The 18,215-nt window shown below is 69.9% G+C and overlaps 1 protein-coding gene across 1 annotated transcript in view; it reads left to right on the top strand.

The window, feature by feature from the left end:
* Ahnak2 (AHNAK nucleoprotein 2) overlaps window positions 1–18,215 on the top strand; it is a 44,864-nt gene that overhangs the window by 20,945 nt on the left and 5,704 nt on the right. The window contains exons 8-10 of the mRNA XM_085830711.1: window positions 161–4,825; window positions 5,321–13,081; window positions 13,577–17,725. Of these exons, the coding sequence (XP_085686837.1) occupies window positions 161–4,825; window positions 5,321–13,081; window positions 13,577–17,725 (16,575 nt within the window). The remainder of the gene's footprint in view (window positions 1–160; window positions 4,826–5,320; window positions 13,082–13,576; window positions 17,726–18,215) is intronic.

Here is an 18,215-nt window from a genome sequence, read left to right as displayed (position 1 = left end):
CTGCCCGAGGGACAGCTGCCCGAGGCAGAGCTGCCCGCCGCCCAGGCTGGCGCTGCTGGGGCCGGCCTGAAGGGCCACCTGCCCAAGGTGCAGATGCCCAGCCTCAAGATGCCCAAGGTGGACCTCAAGGGGCCCCACGTGGACCTGAAGGGCCCCAAAGTGGACGTGAAGGGCCCCAAGGGCGAGCTGAGCGCCCCCGACCTGGAGGTGTCCCTGCCCGGCGTGGAGGTGGACATCCAGGCGCCCGGTGCCAAGCTGGAGGGGGAGCTGGCCCTGGCCGACAAGGACGTGGCCGCCAAAGACAGCAAGTTCAAGATGCCCAAGTTCAAGATGCCCTCCTTCGGCGTGTCCGCGCCTGGCAAGCCCAGCGTGGAGGCCTCTCTGGAGGTGGGTGCGCCCAAGGTGGAGGCGGACGTGGCCCCGCCCCAAGTGCAGGGCGACCTGAAGACCCCTGACCTGAGCGTTCAGCTGCCGTCCGCCGACCTGGAGCTCAAGGCCGGCCAGGTGGGCGTGAAGCTGCCCGATGGACAGCTGCCCGAGGCAGAGCTGCCCGCCGCCCAGGCTGGCGCTGCTGGGGCCGGCCTGAAGGGCCACCTGCCCAAGGTGCAGATGCCCAGCCTCAAGATGCCCAAGGTGGACCTCAAGGGGCCCCACGTGGACCTGAAGGGCCCCAAAGTGGACGTGAAGGGCCCCAAGGGCGAGCTGAGCGCCCCCGACCTGGAGGTGTCCCTGCCCGGCGTGGAGGTGGACATCCAGGCGCCCGGTGCCAAGCTGGAGGGGGAGCTGGCCCTGGCCGACAAGGACGTGGCCGCCAAAGACAGCAAGTTCAAGATGCCCAAGTTCAAGATGCCCTCCTTCGGCGTGTCCGCGCCTGGCAAGCCCAGCGTGGAGGCCTCTCTGGAGGTGGGTGCGCCCAAGGTGGAGGCGGACGTGGCCCCGCCCCAAGTGCAGGGCGACCTGAAGACCCCTGACCTGAGCGTTCAGCTGCCGTCCGCCGACCTGGAGCTCAAGGCCGGCCAGGTGGGCGTGAAGCTGCCCGAGGGACAGCTGCCCGAGGCAGAGCTGCCCGCCGCCCAGGCTGCCGCTGCTGGGGCCGGCCTGAAGGGCCACCTGCCCAAGGTGCAGATGCCCAGCCTCAAGATGCCCAAGGTGGACCTCAAGGGGCCCCACGTGGACCTGAAGGGCCCCAAAGTGGACGTGAAGGGCCCCAAGGGCGAGCTGAGCGCCCCCGACCTGGAGGTGTCCCTGCCCGGCGTGGAGGTGGACATCCAGGCGCCCGGTGCCAAGCTGGAGGGGGAGCTGGCCCTGGCCGACAAGGACGTGGCCGCCAAAGACAGCAAGTTCAAGATGCCCAAGTTCAAGATGCCCTCCTTCGGCGTGTCCGCGCCTGGCAAGCCCAGCGTGGAGGCCTCTCTGGAGGTGGGTGTGCCCAAGGTGGAGGCGGACGTGGCCCCGCCCCAAGTGCAGGGCGACCTGAAGACCCCTGACCTGAGCGTTCAGCTGCCGTCCGCCGACCTGGAGCTCAAGGCCGGCCAGGTGGGCGTGAAGCTGCCCGAGGGACAGCTGCCCGAGGCAGAGCTGCCCGCCGCCCAGGCTGGCGCTGCTGGGGCCGGCCTGAAGGGCCACCTGCCCAAGGTGCAGATGCCCAGCCTCAAGATGCCCAAGGTGGACCTCAAGGGGCCCCACGTGGACCTGAAGGGCCCCAAAGTGGACGTGAAGGGCCCCAAGGGCGAGCTGAGCGCCCCCGACCTGGAGGTGTCCCTGCCCGGCGTGGAGGTGGACATCCAGGCGCCCGGTGCCAAGCTGGAGGGGGAGCTGGCCCTGGCCGACAAGGACGTGGCCGCCAAAGACAGCAAGTTCAAGATGCCCAAGTTCAAGATGCCCTCCTTCGGCGTGTCCGCGCCTGGCAAGCCCAGCGTGGAGGCCTCTCTGGAGGTGGGTGCGCCCAAGGTGGAGGCGGACGTGGCCCCGCCCCAAGTGCAGGGCGACCTGAAGACCCCTGACCTGAGCGTTCAGCTGCCGTCCGCCGACCTGGAGCTCAAGGCCGGCCAGGTGGGCGTGAAGCTGCCCGATGGACAGCTGCCCGAGGCAGAGCTGCCCGCCGCCCAGGCTGGCGCTGCTGGGGCCGGCCTGAAGGGCCACCTGCCCAAGGTGCAGATGCCCAGCCTCAAGATGCCCAAGGTGGACCTCAAGGGGCCCCACGTGGACCTGAAGGGCCCCAAAGTGGACGTGAAGGGCCCCAAGGGCGAGCTGAGCGCCCCCGACCTGGAGGTGTCCCTGCCCGGCGTGGAGGTGGACATCCAGGCGCCCGGTGCCAAGCTGGAGGGGGAGCTGGCCCTGGCCGACAAGGACGTGGCCGCCAAAGACAGCAAGTTCAAGATGCCCAAGTTCAAGATGCCCTCCTTCGGCGTGTCCGCGCCTGGCAAGCCCAGCGTGGAGGCCTCTCTGGAGGTGGGTGCGCCCAAGGTGGAGGCGGACGTGGCCCCGCCCCAAGTGCAGGGCGACCTGAAGACCCCTGACCTGAGCGTTCAGCTGCCGTCCGCCGACCTGGAGCTCAAGGCCGGCCAGGTGGGCGTGAAGCTGCCCGAGGGACAGCTGCCCGAGGCAGAGCTGCCCGCCGCCCAGGCTGCCGCTGCTGGGGCCGGCCTGAAGGGCCACCTGCCCAAGGTGCAGATGCCCAGCCTCAAGATGCCCAAGGTGGACCTCAAGGGGCCCCACGTGGACCTGAAGGGCCCCAAAGTGGACGTGAAGGGCCCCAAGGGCGAGCTGAGCGCCCCCGACCTGGAGGTGTCCCTGCCCGGCGTGGAGGTGGACATCCAGGCGCCCGGTGCCAAGCTGGAGGGGGAGCTGGCCCTGGCCGACAAGGACGTGGCCGCCAAAGACAGCAAGTTCAAGATGCCCAAGTTCAAGATGCCCTCCTTCGGCGTGTCCGTGCCTGGCAAGCCCAGCGTGGAGGCCTCTCTGGAGGTGGGTGCGCCCAAGGTGGAGGCGGACGTGGCCCCGCCCCAAGTGCAGGGCGACCTGAAGACCCCTGACCTGAGCGTTCAGCTGCCGTCCGCCGACCTGGAGCTCAAGGCCGGCCAGGTGGGCGTGAAGCTGCCCGAGGGACAGCTGCCCGAGGCAGAGCTGCCCGCCGCCCAGGCTGGCGCTGCTGGGGCCGGCCTGAAGGGCCACCTGCCCAAGGTGCAGATGCCCAGCCTCAAGATGCCCAAGGTGGACCTCAAGGGGCCCCACGTGGACCTGAAGGGCCCCAAAGTGGACGTGAAGGGCCCCAAGGGCGAGCTGAGCGCCCCCGACCTGGAGGTGTCCCTGCCCGGCGTGGAGGTGGACATCCAGGCGCCCGGTGCCAAGCTGGAGGGGGAGCTGGCCCTGGCCGACAAGGACGTGGCCGCCAAAGACAGCAAGTTCAAGATGCCCAAGTTCAAGATGCCCTCCTTCGGCGTGTCCGCGCCTGGCAAGCCCAGCGTGGAGGCCTCTCTGGAGGTGGGTGCGCCCAAGGTGGAGGCGGACGTGGCCCCGCCCCAAGTGCAGGGCGACCTGAAGACCCCTGACCTGAGCGTTCAGCTGCCGTCCGCCGACCTGGAGCTCAAGGCCGGCCAGGTGGGCGTGAAGCTGCCCGATGGACAGCTGCCCGAGGCAGAGCTGCCCGCCGCCCAGGCTGCCGCTGCTGGGGCCGGCCTGAAGGGCCACCTGCCCAAGGTGCAGATGCCCAGCCTCAAGATGCCCAAGGTGGACCTCAAGGGGCCCCACGTGGACCTGAAGGGCCCCAAAGTGGACGTGAAGGGCCCCAAGGGCGAGCTGAGCGCCCCCGACCTGGAGGTGTCCCTGCCCGGCGTGGAGGTGGACATCCAGGCGCCCGGTGCCAAGCTGGAGGGGGAGCTGGCCCTGGCCGACAAGGACGTGGCCGCCAAAGACAGCAAGTTCAAGATGCCCAAGTTCAAGATGCCCTCCTTCGGCGTGTCCGCGCCTGGCAAGCCCAGCGTGGAGGCCTCTCTGGAGGTGGGTGCGCCCAAGGTGGAGGCGGACGTGGCCCCGCCCCAAGTGCAGGGCGACCTGAAGACCCCTGACCTGAGCGTTCAGCTGCCGTCCGCCGACCTGGAGCTCAAGACCGGCCAGGTGGGCGTGAAGCTGCCCGAGGGACAGCTGCCCGAGGCAGAGCTGCCCGCCGCCCAGGCTGGCGTTGCTGGGGCCGGCCTGAAGGGCCACCTGCCCAAGGTGCAGATGCCCAGCCTCAAGATGCCCAAGGTGGACCTCAAGGGGCCCCACGTGGACCTGAAGGGCCCCAAAGTGGACGTGAAGGGCCCCAAGGGCGAGCTGAGCGCCCCCGACCTGGAGGTGTCCCTGCCCGGCGTGGAGGTGGACATCCAGGCGCCCGGTGCCAAGCTGGAGGGGGAGCTGGCCCTGGCCGACAAGGACGTGGCCGCCAAAGACAGCAAGTTCAAGATGCCCAAGTTCAAGATGCCCTCCTTCGGCGTGTCCGCGCCTGGCAAGCCCAGCGTGGAGGCCTCTCTGGAGGTGGGTGCGCCCAAGGTGGAGGCGGACGTGGCCCCGCCCCAAGTGCAGGGCGACCTGAAGACCCCTGACCTGAGCGTTCAGCTGCCGTCCGCCGACCTGGAGCTCAAGGCCGGCCAGGTGGGCGTGAAGCTGCCCGAGGGACAGCTGCCCGAGGCAGAGCTGCCCGCCGCCCAGGCTGCCGCTGCTGGGGCCGGCCTGAAGGGCCACCTGCCCAAGGTGCAGATGCCCAGCCTCAAGATGCCCAAGGTGGACCTCAAGGGGCCCCACGTGGACCTGAAGGGCCCCAAAGTGGACGTGAAGGGCCCCAAGGGCGAGCTGAGCGCCCCCGACCTGGAGGTGTCCCTGCCCGGCGTGGAGGTGGACATCCAGGCGCCCGGTGCCAAGCTGGAGGGGGAGCTGGCCCTGGCCGACAAGGACGTGGCCGCCAAAGACAGCAAGTTCAAGATGCCCAAGTTCAAGATGCCCTCCTTCGGCGTGTCCGCGCCTGGCAAGCCCAGCGTGGAGGCCTCTCTGGAGGTGGGTGCGCCCAAGGTGGAGGCGGACGTGGCCCCGCCCCAAGTGCAGGGCGACCTGAAGACCCCTGACCTGAGCGTTCACCTGCCGTCCGCCGACCTGGAGCTCAAAGCAGGCCAGGTGCGCGTGAAGCTGCCCGAGGGACAGCTGCCCGAGGCAGAGCTGCCCGCCGCCCAGGCTGCCGCTGCTGGGGCCGGCCTGAAGGGCCACCTGCCCAAGGTGCAGATGCCCAGCCTCAAGATGCCCAAGGTGGACCTCAAGGGGCCCCACGTGGACCTGAAGGGCCCCAAAGTGGACGTGAAGAGCCCCAAGGGCGAGCTGAGCGCCCCCGACCTGGAGGTGTCCCTGCCCGGCGTGGAGGTGGACATCCAGGCGCCCGGTGCCAAGCTGGAGGGGGAGCTGGCCCTGGCCGACAAGGACGTGGCCGCCAAAGACAGCAAGTTCAAGATGCCCAAGTTCAAGATGCCCTCCTTCGGCGTGTCCGCGCCTGGCAAGCCCAGCGTGGAGGCCTCTCTGGAGGTGGGTGCGCCCAAGGTGGAGGCGGACGTGGCCCCGCCCCAAGTGCAGGGCGACCTGAAGACCCCTGACCTGAGCGTTCAGCTGCCGTCCGCCGACCTGGAGCTCAAGGCCGGCCAGGTGCGCGTGAAGCTGCCCGAGGGACAGCTGCCCGAGGCAGAGCTGCCCGCCGCCCAGGCTGGCGTTGCTGGGGCCGGCCTGAAGGGCCACCTGCCCAAGGTGCAGATGCCCAGCCTCAAGATGCCCAAGGTGGACCTCAAGGGGCCCCACGTGGACCTGAAGGGCCCCAAAGTGGACGTGAAGGGCCCCAAGGGCGAGCTGAGCGCCCCCGACCTGGAGGTGTCCCTGCCCGGCGTGGAGGTGGACATCCAGGCGCCCGGTGCCAAGCTGGAGGGGGAGCTGGCCCTGGCCGACAAGGACGTGGCCGCCAAAGACAGCAAGTTCAAGATGCCCAAGTTCAAGATGCCCTCCTTCGGCGTGTCCGCGCCTGGCAAGCCCAGCGTGGAGGCCTCTCTGGAGGTGGGTGCGCCCAAGGTGGAGGCGGACGTGGCCCCGCCCCAAGTGCAGGGCGACCTGAAGACCCCTGACCTGAGCGTTCAGCTGCCGTCCGCCGACCTGGAGCTCAAGGCCGGCCAGGTGGGCGTGAAGCTGCCCGAGGGACAGCTGCCCGAGGCAGAGCTGCCCGCCGCCCAGGCTGCCGCTGCTGGGGCCGGCCTGAAGGGCCACCTGCCCAAGGTGCAGATGCCCAGCCTCAAGATGCCCAAGGTGGACCTCAAGGGGCCCCACGTGGACCTGAAGGGCCCCAAAGTGGACGTGAAGGGCCCCAAGGGCGAGCTGAGCGCCCCCGACCTGGAGGTGTCCCTGCCCGGCGTGGAGGTGGACATCCAGGCGCCCGGTGCCAAGCTGGAGGGGGAGCTGGCCCTGGCCGACAAGGACGTGGCCGCCAAAGACAGCAAGTTCAAGATGCCCAAGTTCAAGATGCCCTCCTTCGGCGTGTCCGCGCCTGGCAGGCCCAGCGTGGAGGCCTCTCTGGAGGTGGGTGCGCCCAAGGTGGAGGTGGACGTGGCCCCGCCCCAAGTGCAGGGCGACCTGAAGACCCCTGACCTGAGCGTTCAGCTGCCGTCCGCCGACCTGGAGCTCAAGGCCGGCCAGGTGGGCGTGAAGCTGCCCCAGGGACAGCTGCCCGAGGCAGAGCTGCCCGCCGCCCAGGCTGCCGCTGCTGGGGCCGGCCTGAAGGGCCACCTGCCCAAGGTGCAGATGCCCAGCCTCAAGATGCCCAAGGTGGACCTCAAGGGGCCCCACGTGGACCTGAAGGGCCCCAAAGTGGACGTGAAGGGCCCCAAGGACGAGCTGAGCGCCCCCGACCTGGAGGTGTCCCTGCCCGGCGTGGAGGTGGACATCCAGGCGCCCGGTGCCAAGCTGGAGGGGGAGCTGGCCCTGGCCGACAAGGACGTGGCCGCCAAAGACAGCAAGTTCAAGATGCCCAAGTTCAAGATGCCCTCCTTCGGCGTGTCCGCGCCTGGCAAGCCCAGCGTGGAGGCCTCTCTGGAGGTGGGTGCGCCCAAGGTGGAGGCGGACGTGGCCCCGCCCCAAGTGCAGGGCGACCTGAAGACCCCTGACCTGAGCGTTCAGCTGCCGTCCGCCGACCTGGAGCTCAAGGCCGGCCAGGTGGGCGTGAAGCTGCCCGAGGGACAGCTGCCCGAGGCAGAGCTGCCCGCCGCCCAGGCTGCCGCTGCTGGGGCCGGCCTGAAGGGCCACCTGCCCAAGGTGCAGATGCCCAGCCTCAAGATGCCCAAGGTGGACCTCAAGGGGCCCCACGTGGACCTGAAGGGCCCCAAAGTGGACGTGAAGGGCCCCAAGGGCGAGCTGAGCGCCCCCGACCTGGAGGTGTCCCTGCCCGGCGTGGAGGTGGACATCCAGGCGCCCGGTGCCAAGCTGGAGGGGGAGCTGGCCCTGGCCGACAAGGACGTGGCCGCCAAAGACAGCAAGTTCAAGATGCCCAAGTTCAAGATGCCCTCCTTCGGCGTGTCCGCGCCTGGCAAGCCCAGCGTGGAGGCCTCTCTGGAGGTGGGTGCGCCCAAGGTGGAGGCGGACGTGGCCCCGCCCCAAGTGCAGGGCGACCTGAAGACCCCTGACCTGAGCGTTCAGCTGCCGTCCGCCGACCTGGAGCTCAAGGCCGGCCAGGTGGGCGTGAAGCTGCCCGAGGGACAGCTGCCCGAGGCAGAGCTGCCCGCCGCCCAGGCTGCCGCTGCTGGGGCCGGCCTGAAGGGCCACCTGCCCAAGGTGCAGATGCCCAGCCTCAAGATGCCCAAGGTGGACCTCAAGGGGCCCCACGTGGACCTGAAGGGCCCCAAAGTGGACGTGAAGGGCCCCAAGGGCGAGCTGAGCGCCCCCGACCTGGAGGTGTCCCTGCCCGGCGTGGAGGTGGACATCCAGGCGCCCGGTGCCAAGCTGGAGGGGGAGCTGGCCCTGGCCGACAAGGACGTGGCCGCCAAAGACAGCAAGTTCAAGATGCCCAAGTTCAAGATGCCCTCCTTCGGCGTGTCCGCGCCTGGCAAGCCCAGCGTGGAGGCCTCTCTGGAGGTGGGTGCGCCCAAGGTGGAGGCGGACGTGGCCCCGCCCCAAGTGCAGGGCGACCTGAAGACCCCTGACCTGAGCGTTCAGCTGCCGTCCGCCGACCTGGAGCTCAAGGCCGGCCAGGTGGGCGTGAAGCTGCCCGAGGGACAGCTGCCCGAGGCAGAGCTGCCCGCCGCCCAGGCTGCCGCTGCTGGGGCCGGCCTGAAGGGCCACCTGCCCAAGGTGCAGATGCCCAGCCTCAAGATGCCCAAGGTGGACCTCAAGGGGCCCCACGTGGACCTGAAGGGCCCCAAAGTGGACGTGAAGGGCCCCAAGGGCGAGCTGAGCGCCCCCGACCTGGAGGTGTCCCTGCCCGGCGTGGAGGTGGACATCCAGGCGCCCGGTGCCAAGCTGGAGGGGGAGCTGGCCCTGGCCGACAAGGACGTGGCCGCCAAAGACAGCAAGTTCAAGATGCCCAAGTTCAAGATGCCCTCCTTCGGCGTGTCCGCGCCTGGCAGGCCCAGCGTGGAGGCCTCTCTGGAGGTGGGTGCGCCCAAGGTGGAGGCGGACGTGGCCCCGCCCCAAGTGCAGGGCGACCTGAAGACCCCTGACCTGAGCGTTCAGCTGCCGTCCGCCGACCTGGAGCTCAAGGCCGGCCAGGTGGGCGTGAAGCTGCCCCAGGGACAGCTGCCCGAGGCAGAGCTGCCCGCCGCCCAGGCTGCCGCTGCTGGGGCCGGCCTGAAGGGCCACCTGCCCAAGGTGCAGATGCCCAGCCTCAAGATGCCCAAGGTGGACCTCAAGGGGCCCCACGTGGACCTGAAGGGCCCCAAAGTGGACGTGAAGGGCCCCAAGGACGAGCTGAGCGCCCCCGACCTGGAGGTGTCCCTGCCCGGCGTGGAGGTGGACATCCAGGCGCCCGGTGCCAAGCTGGAGGGGGAGCTGGCCCTGGCCGACAAGGACGTGGCCGCCAAAGACAGCAAGTTCAAGATGCCCAAGTTCAAGATGCCCTCCTTCGGCGTGTCCGCGCCTGGCAAGCCCAGCGTGGAGGCCTCTCTGGAGGTGGGTGCGCCCAAGGTGGAGGCGGACGTGGCCCCGCCCCAAGTGCAGGGCGACCTGAAGACCCCTGACCTGAGCGTTCAGCTGCCGTCCGCCGACCTGGAGCTCAAGGCCGGCCAGGTGGGCGTGAAGCTGCCCGAGGGACAGCTGCCCGAGGCAGAGCTGCCCGCCGCCCAGGCTGCCGCTGCTGGGGCCGGCCTGAAGGGCCACCTGCCCAAGGTGCAGATGCCCAGCCTCAAGATGCCCAAGGTGGACCTCAAGGGGCCCCACGTGGACCTGAAGGGCCCCAAAGTGGACGTGAAGGGCCCCAAGGGCGAGCTGAGCGCCCCCGACCTGGAGGTGTCCCTGCCCGGCGTGGAGGTGGACATCCAGGCGCCCGGTGCCAAGCTGGAGGGGGAGCTGGCCCTGGCCGACAAGGACGTGGCCGCCAAAGACAGCAAGTTCAAGATGCCCAAGTTCAAGATGCCCTCCTTCGGCGTGTCCGCGCCTGGCAAGCCCAGCGTGGAGGCCTCTCTGGAGGTGGGTGCGCCCAAGGTGGAGGCGGACGTGGCCCCGCCCCAAGTGCAGGGCGACCTGAAGACCCCTGACCTGAGCGTTCAGCTGCCGTCCGCCGACCTGGAGCTCAAGGCCGGCCAGGTGGGCGTGAAGCTGCCCGAGGGACAGCTGCCCGAGGCAGAGCTGCCCGCCGCCCAGGCTGCCGCTGCTGGGGCCGGCCTGAAGGGCCACCTGCCCAAGGTGCAGATGCCCAGCCTCAAGATGCCCAAGGTGGACCTCAAGGGGCCCCACGTGGACCTGAAGGGCCCCAAAGTGGACGTGAAGGGCCCCAAGGGCGAGCTGAGCGCCCCCGACCTGGAGGTGTCCCTGCCCGGCGTGGAGGTGGACATCCAGGCGCCCGGTGCCAAGCTGGAGGGGGAGCTGGCCCTGGCCGACAAGGACGTGGCCGCCAAAGACAGCAAGTTCAAGATGCCCAAGTTCAAGATGCCCTCCTTCGGCGTGTCCGCGCCTGGCAAGCCCAGCGTGGAGGCCTCTCTGGAGGTGGGTGCGCCCAAGGTGGAGGCGGACGTGGCCCCGCCCCAAGTGCAGGGCGACCTGAAGACCCCTGACCTGAGCGTTCAGCTGCCGTCCGCCGACCTGGAGCTCAAGGCCGGCCAGGTGGGCGTGAAGCTGCCCGAGGGACAGCTGCCCGAGGCAGAGCTGCCCGCCGCCCAGGCTGCCGCTGCTGGGGCCGGCCTGAAGGGCCACCTGCCCAAGGTGCAGATGCCCAGCCTCAAGATGCCCAAGGTGGACCTCAAGGGGCCCCACGTGGACCTGAAGGGCCCCAAAGTGGACGTGAAGGGCCCCAAGGGCAAGCTGAGCGCCCCCGACCTGGAGGTGTCCCTGCCCGGCGTGGAGGTGGACATCCAGGCGCCCGGTGCCAAGCTGGAGGGGGAGCTGGCCCTGGCCGACAAGGACGTGGCCGCCAAAGACAGCAAGTTCAAGATGCCCAAGTTCAAGATGCCCTCCTTCGGCGTGTCCGCGCCTGGCAAGCCCAGCGTGGAGGCCTCTCTGGAGGTGGGTGCGCCCAAGGTGGAGGCGGACGTGGCCCCGCCCCAAGTGCAGGGCGACCTGAAGACCCCTGACCTGAGCGTTCAGCTGCCGTCCGCCGACCTGGAGCTCAAGGCCGGCCAGGTGGGCGTGAAGCTGCCCGAGGGACAGCTGCCCGAGGCAGAGCTGCCCGCCGCCCAGGCTGCCGCTGCTGGGGCCGGCCTGAAGGGCCACCTGCCCAAGGTGCAGATGCCCAGCCTCAAGATGCCCAAGGTGGACCTCAAGGGGCCCCACGTGGACCTGAAGGGCCCCAAAGTGGACGTGAAGGGCCCCAAGGGCGAGCTGAGCGCCCCCGACCTGGAGGTGTCCCTGCCCGGCGTGGAGGTGGACATCCAGGCGCCCGGTGCCAAGCTGGAGGGGGAGCTGGCCCTGGCCGACAAGGACGTGGCCGCCAAAGACAGCAAGTTCAAGATGCCCAAGTTCAAGATGCCCTCCTTCGGCGTGTCCGCGCCTGGCAAGCCCAGCGTGGAGGCCTCTCTGGAGGTGGGTGCGCCCAAGGTGGAGGCGGACGTGGCCCCGCCCCAAGTGCAGGGCGACCTGAAGACCCCTGACCTGAGCGTTCAGCTGCCGTCCGCCGACCTGGAGCTCAAGGCCGGCCAGGTGGGCGTGAAGCTGCCCGAGGGACAGCTGCCCGAGGCAGAGCTGCCCGCCGCCCAGGCTGCCGCTGCTGGGGCCGGCCTGAAGGGCCAACTGCCCAAGGTGCAGATGCCCAGCCTCAAGATGCCCAAGGTGGACCTCAAGGGGCCCCACGTGGACCTGAAGGGCCCCAAAGTGGACATGAAGGGCCCCAAGGGCGAGCTGAGCGCCCCCGACCTGGAGGTGTCCCTGCCCGGCGTGGAGGTGGACATCCAGGCGCCCGGTGCCAAGCTGGAGGGGGAGCTGGCCCTGGCCGACAAGGACGTGGCCGCCAAAGACAGCAAGTTCAAGATGCCCAAGTTCAAGATGCCCTCCTTCGGCGTGTCCGCGCCTGGCAAGCCCAGCGTGGAGGCCTCTCTGGAGGTGGGTGCGCCCAAGGTGGAGGCGGACGTGGCCCCGCCCCAAGTGCAGGGCGACCTGAAGACCCCTGACCTGAGCGTTCAGCTGCCGTCCGCCGACCTGGAGCTCAAGGCCGGCCAGGTGGGCGTGAAGCTGCCCGAGGGACAGCTGCCCGAGGCAGAGCTGCCCGCCGCCCAGGCTGCCGCTGCTGGCGCCGGCCTGAAGGGCCACCTGCCCAAGGTGCAGATGCCCAGCCTCAAGATGCCCAAGGTGGACCTCAAGGGGCCCCACGTGGACCTGAAGGGCCCCAAAGTGGACGTGAAGGGCCCCAAGGGCGAGCTGAGCGCCCCCGACCTGGAGGTGTCCCTGCCCGGCGTGGAGGTGGACATCCAGGCGCCCGGTGCCAAGCTGGAGGGGGAGCTGGCCCTGGCCGACAAGGACGTGGCCGCCAAAGACAGCAAGTTCAAGATGCCCAAGTTCAAGATGCCCTCCTTCGGCGTGTCCGCGCCTGGCAAGCCCAGCGTGGAGGCCTCTCTGGAGGTGGGTGCGCCCAAGGTGGAGGCGGACGTGGCCCCGCCCCAAGTGCAGGGCGACCTGAAGACCCCTGACCTGAGCGTTCAGCTGCCGTCCGCCGACCTGGAGCTCAAGACCGGCCAGGTGGGCGTGAAGCTGCCCGAGGGACAGCTGCCCGAGGCAGAGCTGCCCGCCGCCCAGGCTGGCGTTGCTGGGGCCGGCCTGAAGGGCCACCTGCCCAAGGTGCAGATGCCCAGCCTCAAGATGCCCAAGGTGGACCTCAAGGGGGCCCACGTGGACCTGAAGGGCCCCAAAGTGGACGTGAAGGGCCCCAAGGGCGAGCTGAGCGCCCCCGACCTGGAGGTGTCCCTGCCCGGCGTGGAGGTGGACATCCAGGCGCCCGGTGCCAAGCTGGAGGGGGAGCTGGCCCTGGCCGACAAGGACGTGGCCGCCAAAGACAGCAAGTTCAAGATGCCCAAGTTCAAGATGCCCTCCTTCGGCGTGTCCGCGCCTGGCAAGCCCAGCGTGGAGGCCTCTCTGGAGGTGGGTGCGCCCAAGGTGGAGGCGGACGTGGCCCCGCCCCAAGTGCAGGGCGACCTGAAGACCCCTGACCTGAGCGTTCAGCTGCCGTCCGCCGACCTGGAGCTCAAGGCCGGCCAGGTGCGCGTGAAGCTGCCCGAGGGACAGCTGCCCGAGGCAGAGCTGCCCGCCGCCCAGGCTGCCGCTGCTGGGGCCGGCCTGAAGGGCCACCTGCCCAAGGTGCAGATGCCCAGCCTCAAGATGCCCAAGGTGGACCTCAAGGGGCCCCACGTGGACCTGAAGGGCCCCAAAGTGGACGTGAAGGGCCCCAAGGGCGAGCTGAGCGCCCCCGACCTGGAGGTGTCCCTGCCCGGCGTGGAGGTGGACATCCAGGCGCCCGGTGCCAAGCTGGAGGGGGAGCTGGCCCTGGCCGACAAGGACGTGGCCGCCAAAGACAGCAAGTTCAAGATGCCCAAGTTCAAGATGCCCTCCTTCGGCGTGTCCGCGCCTGGCAAGCCCAGCGTGGAGGCCTCTCTGGAGGTGGGTGCGCCCAAGGTGGAGGCGGACGTGGCCCCGCCCCAAGTGCAGGGCGACCTGAAGACCCCTGACCTGAGCGTTCAGCTGCCGTCCGCCGACCTGGAGCTCAAGGCCGGCCAGGTGCGCGAGAACCTGCCCGAGGGACAGCTGCCCGAGGCAGAGCTGCCCGCCGCCCAGGCTGCCGCTGCTGGGGCCGGCCTGAAGGGCCACCTGCCCAAGGTGCAGATGCCCAGCCTCAAGATGCCCAAGGTGGACCTCAAGGGGCCCCACGTGGACCTGAAGGGCCCCAAAGTGGACGTGAAGGGCCCCAAGGGCGAGCTGAGCGCCCCCGACCTGGAGGTGTCCCTGCCCGGCGTGGAGGTGGACATCCAGGCGCCCGGTGCCAAGCTGGAGGGGGAGCTGGCCCTGGCCGACAAGGACGTGGCCGCCAAAGACAGCAAGTTCAAGATGCCCAAGTTCAAGATGCCCTCCTTCGGCGTGTCCGCGCCTGGCAAGCCCAGCGTGGAGGCCTCTCTGGAGGTGGGTGCGCCCAAGGTGGAGGCGGACGTGGCCCCGCCCCAAGTGCAGGGCGACCTGAAGACCCCTGACCTGAGCGTTCAGCTGCCGTCCGCCGACCTGGAGCTCAAGGCCGGCCAGGTGCGCGTGAAGCTGCCCGAGGGACAGCTGCCCGAGGCAGAGCTGCCCGCCGCCCAGGCTGCCGCTGCTGGGGCCGGCCTGAAGGGCCACCTGCCCAAGGTGCAGATGCCCAGCCTCAAGATGCCCAAGGTGGACCTCAAGGGGCCCCACGTGGACCTGAAGGGCCCCAAAGTGGACGTGAAGGGCCCCAAGGGCGAGCTGAGCGCCCCCGACCTGGAGGTGTCCCTGCCCGGCGTGGAGGTGGACATCCAGGCGCCCGGTGCCAAGCTGGAGGGGGAGCTGGCCCTGGCCGACGAGGACGTGGCCGCCAAAGACAGCAAGTTCAAGATGCCCAAGTTCAAGATGCCCTCCTTCGGCGTGTCTGCGCCTGGCAAGCCCAGCGTGGAGGCCTCTCTGGAGGTGGGTGCGCCCAAGGTGGAGGCGGACGTGGCCCCGCCCCAAGTGCAGGGCGACCTGAAGCCCCCTGACCTGAGCGTTCAGCTGCCGTCCGCCGACCTGGAGCTCAAGGCCGGCCAGGTGGGCGTGAAGCTGCCCGAGGGACAGCTGCCCGAGGCAGAGCTGCCCGCCGCCCAGGCTGCCGCTGCTGGGGCCGGCCTGAAGGGCCACCTGCCCAAGGTGCAGATGCCCAGCCTCAAGATGCCCAAGGTGGACCTCAAGGGGCCCCACGTGGACCTGAAGGGCCCCAAAGTGGACGTGAAGGGCCCCAAGGGCGAGCTGAGCGCCCCCGACCTGGAGGTGTCCCTGCCCGGCGTGGAGGTGGACATCCAGGCGCCCGGTGCCAAGCTGGAGGGGGAGCTGGCCCTGGCCGACAAGGACGTGGCCGCCAAAGACAGCAAGTTCAAGATGCCCAAGTTCAAGATGCCCTCCTTCGGCGTGTCCGCGCCTGGCAAGCCCAGCGTGGAGGCCTCTCTGGAGGTGGGTGCGCCCAAGGTGGAGGCGGACGTGGCCCCGCCCCAAGTGCAGGGCGACCTGAAGACCCCTGACCTGAGCGTTCAGCTGCCGTCCGCCGACCTGGAGCTCAAGGCCGGCCAGGTGGGCGTGAAGCTGCCCGAGGGACAGCTGCCCGAGGCAGAGCTGCCCGCCGCCCAGGCTGCCGCTGCTGGGGCCGGCCTGAAGGGCCACCTGCCCAAGGTGCAGATGCCCAGCCTCAAGATGCCCAAGGTGGACCTCAAGGGGCCCCACGTGGACCTGAAGGGCCCCAAAGTGGACGTGAAGGGCCCCAAGGGCGAGCTGAGCGCCCCCGACCTGGAGGTGTCCCTGCCCGGCGTGGAGGTGGACATCCAGGCGCCCGGTGCCAAGCTGGAGGGGGAGCTGGCCCTGGCCGACAAGGACGTGGCCGCCAAAGACAGCAAGTTCAAGATGCCCAAGTTCAAGATGCCCTCCTTCGGCGTGTCCGCGCCTGGCAAGCCCAGCGTGGAGGCCTCTCTGGAGGTGGGTGCGCCCAAGGTGGAGGCGGACGTGGCCCCGCCCCAAGTGCAGGGCGACCTGAAGACCCCTGACCTGAGCGTTCAGCTGCCGTCCGCCGACCTGGAGCTCAAGGCCGGCCAGGTGGGCGTGAAGCTGCCCGAGGGACAGCTGCCCGAGGCAGAGCTGCCCGCCGCCCAGGCTGGCGCTGCTGGGGCCGGCCTGAAGGGCCACCTGCCCAAGGTGCAGATGCCCAGCCTCAAGATGCCCAAGGTGGACCTCAAGGGGCCCCACGTGGACCTGAAGGGCCCCAAAGTGGACGTGAAGGGCCCCAAGGGCGAGCTGAGCGCCCCCGACCTGGAGGTGTCCCTGCCCGGCGTGGAGGTGGACATCCAGGCGCCCGGTGCCAAGCTGGAGGGGGAGCTGGCCCTGGCCGACAAGGACGTGGCCGCCAAAGACAGCAAGTTCAAGATGCCCAAGTTCAAGATGCCCTCCTTCGGCGTGTCCGCGCCTGGCAAGCCCAGCGTGGAGGCCTCTCTGGAGGTGGGTGCGCCCAAGGTGGAGGCGGACGTGGCCCCGCCCCAAGTGCAGGGCGACCTGAAGACCCCTGACCTGAGCGTTCAGCTGCCGTCCGCCGACCTGGAGCTCAAGGCCGGCCAGGTGGGCGTGAAGCTGCCCGAGGGACAGCTGCCCGAGGCAGAGCTGCCCGCCGCCCAGGCTGCCGCTGCTGGGGCCGGCCTGAAGGGCCACCTGCCCAAGGTGCAGATGCCCAGCCTCAAGATGCCCAAGGTGGACCTCAAGGGGCCCCACGTGGACCTGAAGGGCCCCAAAGTGGACGTGAAGGGCCCCAAGGGCGAGCTGAGCGCCCCCGACCTGGAGGTGTCCCTGCCCGGCGTGGAGGTGGACATCCAGGCGCCCGGTGCCAAGCTGGAGGGGGAGCTGGCCCTGGCCGACAAGGACGTGGCCGCCAAAGACAGCAAGTTCAAGATGCCCAAGTTCAAGATGCCCTCCTTCGGCGTGTCCGCGCCTGGCAAGCCCAGCGTGGAGGCCTCTCTGGAGGTGGGTGCGCCCAAGGTGGAGGCGGACGTGGCCCCGCCCCAAGTGCAGGGCGACCTGAAGACCCCTGACCTGAGCGTTCAGCTGCCGTCCGCCGACCTGGAGCTCAAGGCCGGCCAGGTGGGCGTGAAGCTGCCCGAGGGACAGCTGCCCGAGGCAGAGCTGCCCGCCGCCCAGGCTGCCGCTGCTGGGGCCGGCCTGAAGGGCCACCTGCCCAAGGTGCAGATGCCCAGCCTCAAGATGCCCAAGGTGGACCTCAAGGGGCCCCACGTGGACCTGAAGGGCCCCAAAGTGGACGTGAAGGGCCCCAAGGGCGAGCTGAGCGCCCCCGACCTGGAGGTGTCCCTGCCCGGCGTGGAGGTGGACATCCAGGCGCCCGGTGCCAAGCTGGAGGGGGAGCTGGCCCTGGCCGACAAGGACGTGGCCGCCAAAGACAGCAAGTTCAAGATGCCCAAGTTCAAGATGCCCTCCTTCGGCGTGTCCGCGCCTGGCAAGCCCAGCGTGGAGGCCTCTCTGGAGGTGGGTGCGCCCAAGGTGGAGGCAGACGTGGCCCCGCCCCAAGTGCAGGGCGACCTGAAGACCCCTGACCTGAGCGTTCAGCTGCCGTCCGCCGACCTGGAGCTCAAGGCCGGCCAGGTGCGCGTGAAGCTGCCCGAGGGACAGCTGCCCGAGGCAGAGCTGCCCGCCGCCCAGGCTGCCGCTGCTGGGGCCGGCCTGAAGGGCCACCTGCCCAAGGTGCAGATGCCCAGCCTCAAGATGCCCAAGGTGGACCTCAAGGGGCCCCACGTGGACCTGAAGGGCCCCAAAGTGGACGTGAAGGGCCCCAAGGGCGAGCTGAGCGCCCCCGACCTGGAGGTGTCCCTGCCCGGCGTGGAGGTGGACATCCAGGCGCCCGGTGCCAAGCTGGAGGGGGAGCTGGCCCTGGCCGACAAGGACGTGGCCGCCAAAGACAGCAAGTTCAAGATGCCCAAGTTCAAGATGCCCTCCTTCGGCGTGTCCGCGCCTGGCAAGCCCAGCGTGGAGGCCTCTCTGGAGGTGGGTGCGCCCAAGGTGGAGGCGGACGTGGCCCCGCCCCAAGTGCAGGGCGACCTGAAGACCCCTGACCTGAGCGTTCAGCTGCCGTCCGCCGACCTGGAGCTCAAGGCCGGCCAGGTGGGCGTGAAGCTGCCCGAGGGACAGCTGCCCGAGGCAGAGCTGCCCGCCGCCCAGGCTGCCGCTGCTGGGGCCGGCCTGAAGGGCCACCTGCCCAAGGTGCAGATGCCCAGCCTCAAGATGCCCAAGGTGGACCTCAAGGGGCCCCACGTGGACCTGAAGGGCCCCAAAGTGGACGTGAAGGGCCCCAAGGGCGAGCTGAGCGCCCCCGACCTGGAGGTGTCCCTGCCCGGCGTGGAGGTGGACATCCAGGCGCCCGGTGCCAAGCTGGAGGGGGAGCTGGCCCTGGCCGACAAGGACGTGGCCGCCAAAGACAGCAAGTTCAAGATGCCCAAGTTCAAGATGCCCTCCTTCGGCGTGTCCGCGCCTGGCAAGCCCAGCGTGGAGGCCTCTCTGGAGGTGGGTGCGCCCAAGGTGGAGGCGGACGTGGCCCCGCCCCAAGTGCAGGGCGACCTGAAGACCCCTGACCTGAGCGTTCAGCTGCCGTCCGCCGACCTGGAGCTCAAGGCCGGCCAGGTGGGCGTGAAGCTGCCCGAGGGACAGCTGCCCGAGGCAGAGCTGCCCGCCGCCCAGGCTGCCGCTGCTGGGGCCGGCCTGAAGGGCCACCTGCCCAAGGTGCAGATGCCCAGCCTCAAGATGCCCAAGGTGGACCTCAAGGGGCCCCACGTGGACCTGAAGGGCCC

This window comes from Mus caroli, unplaced genomic scaffold (genome assembly GCF_978045245.1).
Source record: "Mus caroli unplaced genomic scaffold, Mus_caroli_1 scaffold_14, whole genome shotgun sequence".
Lineage (NCBI taxonomy): Eukaryota > Metazoa > Chordata > Mammalia > Rodentia > Muridae > Mus > Mus caroli.
This window is presented reverse-complemented; position numbering and strand designations above follow the sequence as displayed.